General features: G+C 44.2%; 1 protein-coding gene across 1 annotated transcript in view; it reads right to left on the bottom strand.

Annotated features, from left to right (window-relative positions):
* SYDE2 (synapse defective Rho GTPase homolog 2) overlaps window positions 1-2,638 on the bottom strand; it is a 47,894-nt gene extending 45,256 nt beyond the window's left edge. The window contains exon 1 of the mRNA XM_072834323.1: window positions 1,987-2,638. Coding sequence (XP_072690424.1) covers window positions 1,987-2,623 — 637 coding nt within the window. The 5' untranslated portion in view covers window positions 2,624-2,638. The remainder of the gene's footprint in view (window positions 1-1,986) is intronic.
* Between the last annotated feature and the right edge of the window lie 9,130 nt (window positions 2,639-11,768).

Genomic DNA, 11,768 nt, shown 5'->3' on the forward strand with positions numbered 1-11,768 from the left:
AAAATATCTAAAATACTACCACATAATAATTCTAATGTTTTAATTTCTTTTAAGGTTACTTCCACTTAGTTTCTCAACGAAAAAAAAAATCAATGAATTCATTCTTAAGCCTTACTACATTTATTACTACTTTTAAAATCCTTGAATGTTTATTATTCTATAACTGGGGGCCTTAAAATAAAAGCCATCAGATGATAAATGTTTAACCTTTGCAACAAAAGAGTAAAAAACATTTGACTAAAGTTTTATGGAGATTTTTGTTACAGCTGAAATCTAACGATTTTACAAGAGTTAAATGAACCAAGATCATGGGAAATAAAGATATAGTGGCAATGAAATATAATGATTACAAATACTTTACTCCTGCAAATGCATATTTTAATATGAATTTAGCATAAAGTACATTTCTTTACAAAAAAAAATTACATCCTGTTATCCTTTTATTCAAATGAAATGGAATAAATTTGAGGAAAAAATTTGACAGGTGTGGGTTAGTGATTTAGACTCAAAAAAACTTGTCAAGTTTGTATACGCTTTAAATGAATCATTTGATTTGCCTTCACCCTGTGATTAGTTTTGTGAACTTTGTTTCTCTCCACTATTTTGTATTGGTTAAACAAAGTTAATGTGTATAAACCCAGTCCTGGAGGATTTGTAATTCTTACCAGAGAAAATGCCAAGTACTCTGAACGCTTTTTACATTTCACCATCTAATACGTTTTAAACAATTAATGACATGTAAATCTTTATGTTCACTAAAAGTCCTTGTATTTAAGATTGTAATTCAAGGGATCATATTATTTTGGACTCAGTTTGAAGGTATTATACTTCTTTCACGAAAGAATTTTTACTATTTACTACATAATTAAAAGATTTCTAGAATTGGTAACCTAAACCCTCAGTGAAAATTTAAAAATCACACACATACAAAGTGAGGAGCAAAATCTTATAAGGAAAAATAGACTTAAGTTTACAAATGACTTTAAATGTCTGCACTTTCTTAGAAGTACATCAGACATCTTTTTTTGATTAAAATAATAGTGCTCTTGGTTTTCCACAATAAAGACATTACTCACTTTGTTAGGAGTTTTTTGTGGGAGGGAGAAGGGAGGAAAGGTGAAGAGGAGAAGTAGGCGAGATCCTACGTGTCTAAAAAGAAATTTTAGGGGCAGCCCGGGTGGCTCAGCGGTTTAGCGCCACCTTCGGCCCAGGACATGATCCTGGAGACCCGGGATCGAGTCCCACGACGGGCTCCCTGCATGGAGCCTGCTTCTCCCTCTGCCTGTGTCTCTGTCCCTCTCTCTCTCTCTGTGTCTCATGAATAAAATCTTCAAAAAAATAGAAAAAAATTTTAGTTGTAATTTTTTGGGGGGACGGGGGTGTTGGTTTGGAGGTTTGGTTGTGTGTGTCTCTGCGCTGTGTGCACGCGCTCCTGGAAGAGAAAACACACACACACACACACACACACACACAAACGTGTAATGAGTAAAATGACAGTTTATGAAGCCCGTAAAGTCTACCTTGGATCCAATTCAAATTCACAAACTCCACAAAGTCTACGGATTTGCCTAGAGCCACAAAGAATAAAAATCAAGGCAGCACCGCCCAACTCTACTAAAAGCATGTGGTGAACTTAACCTTTTTTCAGTGTTGTGCTGAGCAGTAGGCACTCTCGTTCTTAAAAAAAACAAAAACAAAAACAAAAAACCCCAAGTTCCTCATGCCACTGTCTTAAATTAAAAAAAAAGAAGAAGAAAAAAAGAAAAAGCAAAGCGAGTGAAAGCATTATACTGGTGCATTCAGCTGACACTTACTTTGGCCCTGGCACGTACCTGTCTGAAAAAAAAAAAAAAAGAGAAAAGAAAAAAGAAAAAAAAAAAAGAAGAAAAAAGAAAAACCATACCTATTCCTCGCTCTTTAGACACAAGCCCAGCGGGGGAAACATGAAGCCTCAGAGCGTTACTAGCACTCGGCAAAGCGTCCTACCTGTTAGCGTCACCCCTGGGTCCGCGGGCACGGAGAGCACCGGGCGCTCCCGCATTCCCAACGGGCCCAGATTCGGAGAGGCGGCCTGCGCTGCGGCGACTTTGGGGGGCGCCCCGCGGGAGCGCCCCCTCATGCCCAGGGACAGCAGGCGTCCTTTGTACATCCACTTCTGCAGCTTCTTGACGGTCACCGCGGGAGGCCTGACGAGGGGGAGCCCCTCCCGGCCGCCGCGCGCCCCCGCGGGCCCCCTGCAGGCGCTTCCCGAGGGGCGCCCCGGGTCCCCGGGGCCGGGAGCCCGGGCGCCGCCGCCGCCGCCGTCCATCCCGCCTCCACGTGGCGGGGGCTCGCCCAGGGCTCGGCGCGCGCCGCACCTGACGCAGCTGTCGCTCGGCCACCGCGCCAAGGGAGGCGGCTCGGCGCCCGCCCGGAGGCTCTCGAGGCTCCTGCTGCGGGCCGGCCGCATCCGAGGAGTCCGCGGGCGGCCTCCCCCCGACGCCCTCGGAGGCGGCCGGGGCGGGGACACCTGCCGCCAAGGGCGGCCCCCGCCTCCCCGCCGCCGCGCTCTCCCCGGGCGGCCGCGGTCCGCCCAAGCCCCGCCGCCCCGCCGCGCGCCGGAGTCAGGGGGCAGGTCGTGCATGGCCTGGATCAGCAGATAATAGGCCTCTCGCAACTGGGTCCGCAGCCTGCCCGTCTCCGGGCGGCCGCCCTCCGCCCCCGGGGAGGGGCCCGCGGCCGCGGGGGGCGGGGGCCGCCGCTCCGCCTCCGCCCCCTGAGGCGCGGGCGCCGACCGCCGGCCGCCGGGCAGGTTCTCGTCGCGGTCGGCGTCGTCCCCGCTGCCCTCGGGGCCCGGCGGGGCGTGCGGGCGGGCGCGACGGAGCCCGCGGCCCGAGGAGGCGGCCTCCTTCCCGCCGCGCCGGCGAGGCCCGAGCGCTCCCCGCGCCCCGGGGCCCCACGCGGGCGGCGGCGGCTGCGGCGGCGGCGGCTCCAGGCTCGGCCGGGCCCCGCGGGCGTGCTCGCCTGAGGGGGCGGCCGGGGCGCCGCCGGCGTCGCCCGCCCGGAGCCCGAGCCCCCCGGCGGCGCGGGGGCTCCGGCGGCCCCGGAGCCTGGACAGCGTCCTCCTCAGAGGGTCCGCCATCCCCGCCGCCTCAACAGCCGGGCTCGCCCCCGCTGCGGGAGGAGGACGGAGCCCGGTGCGGGAAAAGCCTGCGCTGGCGGCGGCGGCGGCGGCGGCGGCGGCGGCGCCCCATGACCGGCGCTGGCCCTCGCGGGCTCCTCACATACTTGGCATAACTCTGCCGCGGGAGGGGGGGCGGAGGGCGGCGGCGCCGCACGGCGCATGCTCCGGAGCCTCGGGCCGCGACGGGACGCGCGCGCGGCGGGAAGGAGGGCCCGGGAGCTGGGGGCGACCCCGGGGCGCGCGGCTGCGGTTAGGCCGCGGAGGGAGGCCGAGCAGACAGTGAGCCGGAAGGTGGGTCTGGGCTGCGAGGCTGCGGAGCTCTGGAGAAAGGGGGAGGCCCCTCCTGGCTGCCCCCCCACCCCGCACCTGCGGCCGCCGCTGCACGAGGCGTGTCTAACCGGACGCGCCCCTGCTGCAGGGAAAACAAAGAGCGTGTTTTTGACGGACGCGGTGCGAGTACAGGTGTAGCTCACTTAGTGCACGAACGTTCCTACTCATTTGAACGGCGCGGGGAGCTAGCTAGCTGTTTAAAGGGAATTTGGGGCGGTTAGGAAGAAGCCTTTTGCCCCAAAGATCACCACTGCGTCTCTCTTCTGTTTTTCTTTTTTCTTTCTTTCTTTCTTTCTTTTTACATGAATGCACGCTCACACAGAAATCGGACTCTTCGACCAAAACTTGTAAAACGGAGCCACCAGCGCCCGCATCACCCACCCCGCTAGCACTTCATTTTAATGAAAACTGGGTTGAAATTGGGAAACTGTCATTTGGAAATAGCAGCTCTATCTCAAAAACATTAAATCCCATATTCTGGGTAACAGTTGCGCAAAGTACCTCGAGTTGCCGCAGGTGAATGGACCTGTGCCTGATTGGTAAGAAGCAGCGTTGCTGTCATCTCTGATTTCAGTGACATTCTTTTTAGGATTTAATTTATTTGAGCAGGAGGCAGAGTGAGGGAGAAGCCGACTTCCCAGTGAGCCTGGAGCACCCCCGCCCCTGCCTGGCAGGGCTCCATCCCGGGACCCTGAACTCATGACCTGAGTGCAAGCCTCTGCAAGCCAGATGCCCCCAGTTACATTTTTTTTTCAATGTTTACATCTTAGAAAGGGCCTTTGAGTAGCTCATGAATGTACTCCTAACTCCCAGCACAGTAGTCGCACAAAATAAGAATTCAAGAAATATTTGTTGAACAAAGGACTGCTTGCATAACTAAAAGAATTTAGTCCTGGGGCACCTGGTTGGCTCAGTCCTTAGAGCCTGCAACTCTTGACCTCTGGGTAATGTGTTCCAGCCCCTCACACCCCACCTAGGACAGAGGTTACTTTTAAAAAAGATAAGTTTCCTCCCCTCCTTCCGCCACCAGTTGAAGGCTCCAATCTCTAAATGTGCTTTGATATATACTTTCCTTAGTACCTAGTCCCTGCCTCCTGGAATAATTTTACCCGTATCTCTATTTGCAGAAATCTTACCTATCCTTTAAGACCCCACTGATCCACCCTCTTCCAGAAGTCATCTCTGATATTCTAGATGGACAAGATCTCTCATTCTTCCAAATTCCAGGAGTACTTTATTCATATCCACTCATAGAGTATTTATTGGTTTTTGTTTTCTACAAAGCATGCCTTATCTCTCCTACAAGAAAATTCATAAATTCCTTAAGGGCAGAGACTATAATTGACTTCTTTATTCTCCACAGAGTATAAGTGTAGCATCTTATATATATACATGATGAATACATATTTTTGAATTAATGTCAGTTTTAATTTAAAGGAAACAAACGGCTTTAATTTCCAGTCTATTGCCTAACTCCACTGGACCATATTGTATTAGTGTTGTTTTTTTTTTTAATTAGTGTTGTTTTAAAATTCTTTTAGGTATGAGTAAGACAGTTTGTTAAATAATCCTAATCCTCATCTAGGAAAATACTGTGAAATCTTAAGCTATAATTTACGTCCATTGCTATTTATAGTCCTACAGAATTTTTTTCCATGGAGCAAAGGCTATTTAATGAATAATCAAGGCATACAGTTATGTCCCAGTAAAATAGTCCTACAGGAAATAACTGATAGAAAACCCGCCAATAATGGCGTCTATAAACACAATTCGATCTCTATCTTAGAAATTGTTTCCATTCCAACTCTTGGTTGCAAACTCTTTATTCTTTGTAAGTTAACAGTTGTTAAGTATACCATAAATTGCATATATGTGTAAAAATGAATACAAAAATATAATCGTAAAGATCGAGATAGAACTTCATCTTTAATTCAACTTATCTTGTTGATTTCAGGAGTTATAAATACATCGGCCAAAGTCAAATACTATACACTGTTCTGCCCATTACTCAGAACTAAGTCTGAATACACCTGAGCTTAATGCCACTTTGAAGCTGAAAATGTCCTATCACATAAATTCACAATTTTTAAAAAGATTTTATTTATTTATTCATGAGAGAGAGGCAGAGACATAGGCAGAGGGAGAAGCAGGCCCCCTGCGGGGAGCCTGGTGCAGGACTCTATCCCAGGACCTTAGGATCATGACCCCAGCCAAAGGCAGATGCTCAACCACTGAGCCACCCAGCCGTCCCCAAATTCACGGGTTTTTAAGAAGTGTTTTAAAGGGTCATAACAGAAATTAATAAAGCAGTCAAGGTGTATGTCACTAAATAATGAGCTTAAAAATGCAAATCCCACTTCACTGTATGTGTATTATACTTCGATAAAAAGTTTATGAAAACAACTCTACAAAGACAGTACCCACAGAAATTACATTATACATATTATAATTAAGATAGGGACAAGATATGGACATAAGTTATACTTTGTAAAAAAATTTTGTGTGTGTTAACAGTTTTGCCCCATTCCTTCAGTTATCCCAATTTTCATATATTTCTAATCAAGAGATTCCTATGAAAATGAAGGGGTGGGGATACATTTTTCACTGTTTGTACTTGTTTCCCACTGACTTGGAAATCATTTTGATGCCCTGTGAATTAACTATGTCGGCCGTCACAAAAGATGAAACAACTATGGGATAATAGGGCTCCAGTAAGGCAGGGAGCCAAACTTGGGATGGGGTAGTACTGACTCAGTCTGGGAGAAGGGGTGGGAAGCAGGGCAGGTTGAAACAGAGGACTAAGTTTAACAGTAATACAAGGCAAATGTCTAGGTATGTTATGGTTATTTTCTAAGTAATTTAGAGTGCATTTCTGTCTCACTGCTGTTCAGTCTTCCATTATAGTCTTAGTGGAACCAAAGACAAGTTTAACTCTGGCATTTGCCCAGTTCTCTCTCTCTAAACTGCCTTCTAGGGATCTTCCCGTGTAGACCTGCCTGGTCTCTGCCATGCTGCTCCATCAATATTGAGTAAAAAAAGTGTTTGAGCCCAAAACTGACCACTGCCACTGCCCTGAGAATCAAAGATGGCATGTCCTCCATACAGCATTTTTTACTGTTAGGTTTTTTTTTTCTGTAATTAACAATATCTGACAATTAGTCATGTTCCTTACCTTGCCCCCTACCTTTAACCAAAAGGAATAAAAAGGAGGCTTTTGCCAAATACATGTGTATTTTCTAACGTCTTAGAATATTGACTATTTCAGACTTTCTTACTGTATATTTAGGATATGTGGAGTAACTTTCTCAAAGTCGCCATAATAAGTGAAGAGGAATTCAGACCTCATCTGTCTGATTCCAAAACCACTGGAGTCCAAGCCCTTGGACACTTCCCTGCAAATTAGAATATACATGTGTTATAATAGTACTTGCACTGACTTGAACCTTTGTTTTCATAAATTATTTAGTTGGTCACCTTTCAGAAGAGTTTAATATTTTATGAGCTTGTGTGAATGTGGTAGAACATTGGAAAGCTGCTTGTTGAATATTTGAATGCTTTTCTGTGCAGTCCTCTTCAAGTGTTAGAACAAAATCCTGTAGTATATTTCCCTTTAACTGCAAATATTAGGCCACAATGTGCAACTGAATTCTGTAAAGGTGGTCTAATTTTAAAAGTAGGACAAACTACAATTAAATACTTTAAAGGCAAAATATGTGCATCCTTAAAACCACAGACGCTCTTCAGATAAGCCTCTTTTTGAAGTGAACTGATGATATAGCCTGTCCCTCCTAAATCATTTGTATCTCAGTGTAACTCCTAGTTGATGGACAGAAATAGCTTTTTAAAAAAAAAAAGAAAAGAAAAGAAAAAGAAAAAAAGCTGTTAATCTGGGATGCTTGGATGGCTCAGCAATTTAGCACATGCCTTTGGCCCAGGGCGTGATCCTAGAGTCCCAGGATTGAGTTCCACGTCAGGCTCCCTGCATGGAGCCTGCTTCTCCCGTGCCTGTGTCTCTGCCTCTCTCTCTATGTGTCTCTCATGGATGAATAAATAAAATCTTAAAAAAAAAAAGCTGTTAATCTAACAAAAAGAATTGGTGCAATGCCAACATTTTTCATTCTGATGAAATACTGGATCTAATAATGGAGCTCAACAAAAATCACAAGTGGCTACTCACATCACAAAGAGAGAGAGGCAGCCTGACATTACATGGCCTCTGGTCGAGTACACAACACCACCTATGTGGTATTCTTACCAGAAATGAACCTGAGTTTGATCAGCCTCAAGATCTGATTACCAATTTTTAGGAATTGCAGAGAACACAGGAGCACGTTAACACCATGGGGATACAATTATAAAATCCAGACTATGGGAAACTACAGGCTAGAGGATTCATTTTCTTCAATCTACTAACCAGTTGCACTATATGGACTTTTTTTTTTTTAATAGGAATCTAACTTTCAAAATGGATCTTGGCAACTATTTAAAGCAACGTAACTTTGAGGGTAGCCAAATGGTTTATATTGCAGTGATAGCAAAAGAATATTGACATCTAGCTCTAAGAACTGTAATTCAAATCCAAATCTGAAGTGGTATAATAGGAATTATTTGAAGTCAGAACTAGTTCAAATCCTAATCGTGGTCAGTCATATACCCTAAAACTTCTGATCATGGTGAGTGAGCTCTTGTTCATCTTTGCTAATTCCAGGTAGTTATTCCTCCTTCTTCCTGAAAATCCACAAGTCTCTTAACATACACAACATTGAACTATACCACCTGCCACCTCTGCTTTTTGTCACCATCTGCCAACTTCTCCTTCATTCATTCTAGCATCTGTCTCACTATCTCTGCCATTTTTCGTCATCACTATTGGTGATTTCATTATTTACAAAAAGGATCCAATACCCTGGCCTGTTGCTTTTTTTTTTTAAACTTCTCTAATAATCTTGTCCTCTATCCACTTCAGCCACCCAGTCTGAGTCATACATTAGACTTTGTCATAACCAATACCTGCAAACTCTCCAGACACCACTTCTTATTTCTAGCTCACTCCCTCCAGCGCCCAGGCTCCAACAGTATTTTAATCTCACCATCCCTCCAGTCAATCGCTCCTCTTCTGTCCCTTCTCCCAGGTTAGAATGCATGGTCCCTGTATAACCACTCCCCTGCATACTTCCTCATCTCTCTTGTCCTCTCTTCCATCATCCTGCTCACTTGGCAAAACGTCAACCCTCGTTACAACTAACTTTCCCGTGTACTTTGCACTGATACTTGGATGATTTATGTTCCTGGAGAAAAACATTATAAACTTCCAATGATCCCTCAGTGCTGCCAAATGACCACTAAATATTCTTAGTCCATTCATTCCCATCTCTTTCTCAGCTTTTTGACACTACTCTCCCCTCCTCACTGTCAGTTTTAACTTTTCCTTTTGTTACACTGCAGTAACAAAAACATTCAGGAGAGAACTGCCTCATCTTCCCACCACCAGATCTTCCATCTTCCAGCTGGCATTGTTTGCACTCCGATACTCCACCTTGGGTCCCCTTATGACGGATGAGGTGCTGCCCCTGTGCCTAACTGAGGTCAACTCCATCCTCCTATCTCTCTCCTCTGCTTCCTCCTCTCATTGCCTCCAGTCACACTGGGTTCCTTGTTCCTCCAACACCCCAAACACTCTTGTCTCTGAGCCTTTGCATTTGCTGTTCCGTCTGTGTGACTTCCTCCCTCCCTCCATTTAAGTCAAATGTTACCTGCTCAGAGAGCCCTTCCCTGGCTTTACCTAAATAATAATAATAAATAAAATAATACCTCTGGCACTTACTATTCATTCATTTTGCTTTATTTTTTCATTGTACTTATCACTATTTAATGTTACATTAGATGTCTATCGATTTATGTGATACCACCACCATCCCTAAATGCCATAACCCCGCTTTTTACAAAACTTATTTATTCTTGAGAGACACACAGAGAGAGGCAGAAACATAGGCAGAGGGAGAAGCAGGCTCCCTGTGAGAAGACTGATGAGACCATAACTCCACTTTGTAGAGTATTTCTGGCATGTGTAGATGTCTCATATATATTCGTTGAGTGAGTATGTGATTTTATGTGCCCAAGAAGAGCAAGTTAACATGTTTCCATTTTCTCCATGATAAAACTGATTGCTATTGTTCCATGAGGTGTTAAGAGGATTACAAGAGGTAACATAGATGAACCTTGAATACATAATGCTAAGTGAAAGAAGTCAAAAAGGCCACATAATGTACAATTCCATTTATATGAACTGTCCAGAAGAAGCAAATCAATAGAGTCAGAGGGTAGATTAGGGGTTGCTGGAGCTGGGAGAAGGGGGGGAATGCGAAGTGATTGCTAAAGGGTGTTATTTTCTTGTTAGGATGATGAGAATGTTCTTGAATTAGATTGTGGTGATGTTTGCACAAGCTTGTAAATATACTAGAAACCACTGAAGTGTGCACTTAAAATGGTGCATTTCATGGTAAGCAAAATATATCTCCATTTTTTAAACAAAGGAGCATGATTTCCCTGTCCTTTTAACTATACTCTTAGCTAATATTCACGGAAGATGTCAATTCAAAAGAAAATGTTTTAAGGGAAATTTTAAGAGAAGGTTGTCGATGTGAATAAGAACAACTTGAAATGTGTTTTATTGGGTATTTGCTATCAGAAATGCTTTCACATACCAAATCCCAGGGTGTTTTTTTTTTTTATGACAATGTTATTTTTTTAAGATTCTTATTTATTTATTAGAGCATGTGAGAGAAAGCGATAGAGAGAGAGAAAAGAGAGAGTGTGTGCACAGGAGCAGGGGCAGAGGGAGAGGGAGAAGCAGACTCTGCATTGAGCAGCGAGCCCAATGCAAGGCTCGATATCAGGAGCCTGAGATCATTACCTGAGTCATAGGCAGATGCTTAAGCGATTAAGCCACCCAAGTAGCCTGAAATCCCAATTTTTTCATAGAGCTTTCAATTCTGTATATTCAACAACTAGATACCAATGACTTCTTACTTAAAGTTTACTTTTCTCTATCAGCTACCAAATGGGTTCAAATCTAGACTTAAAAGTTAAAGAAACAGCCTCACCCTCTCACTACCACCAAGAAAACAAAAACAAAAACATTTTCAGCATTTAGAAATAACTTCCTTTCATCCCCTACTGGAAACTCGGTTCTTTCATATAAACAAAATGAAAGAGCATTACTTATAGGCAAGAAGCTACTGAGAAAAACCATAATTACACCAAAAGAGATAAGTAAGTAAACACATATTTAGCCTTTTGTATTCTTTTACTGGAGGATTTTCGCTAAGGCACAGGATAAGGAGATACATATTACTTAACATTTTGGAATAGAAGGGAACCAATTTAGGGGGAAAACAGATCAAAAACTGCCTAATAATGTCTCATCAGATTAAAAATCATCTTTCCGGGGCGCCTGGGTGGCTCAGTGGTTGGGTGTCTGCCTTCGACTTAGGGTGTGATCCAGGTCTGGGGAGGGACCCACATTGGGCTCTCTGCAAAGAGCCCACTTCTCCCTCTGCCTATGTCTCTGCTTCTCTCTCTGTGTCTCTCATGAATAGATAAAATCTTTAAAAACTAAATAAATAACCAAAATCATCTTCCGATTATTCAGTTATACATAAAGAGGAAACTTCAGGTAAGCACTTATTTATTTAACTATTTCAGGTAATCTGAAAGTATCCTAGACTCTTTTTATTATACAAAACCAATTATTTTCCTCCCGAGTTCATTTTCATAGCAGCACATGTGACTATTAATATCTACATGGTTTTACTTTAGAAAAATCTCAATTTCGTTTCAGTTTCTAATTTATTTTTTTTTAAGGTTTTATTTATTTATTCATGAGAGACACACAGAGAGAGTAAGAGGCTGAGACATAGGCAAAGGAACTAGCAGGCTCCCTGCGGGGAGCTTCATGCAGGACTTGATCCCAGGATCCTGACCTGAGCCAAAGGCAGATGCTCAACCATGGAGCCACACAGGCATCCCAGTTTCTTATTTAAATTGTGGTAATGTATCAGTTATGACACATACAGGAAAGGGGAGCATAGTATCTGCAAGGAAAGAAATGTCCATTCGGTTAGAAATGGTGGATTCTAAGAAATACATTTCAATAATTACATATGGTGTCATGGACCGAATAGTTGTGTCTTCCCAAATTTTATATGCTGGGCCCTCAATGTGATAGGTATCTGGAGGGAGGGCCTTTGGGAGGTAATAAGGTGGTGAGAGAGGA

This window comes from Canis lupus, chromosome 8, assembly GCF_048164855.1.
Source record: "Canis lupus baileyi chromosome 8, mCanLup2.hap1, whole genome shotgun sequence".
Classification (NCBI taxonomy): Eukaryota; Metazoa; Chordata; class Mammalia; order Carnivora; family Canidae; genus Canis; species Canis lupus.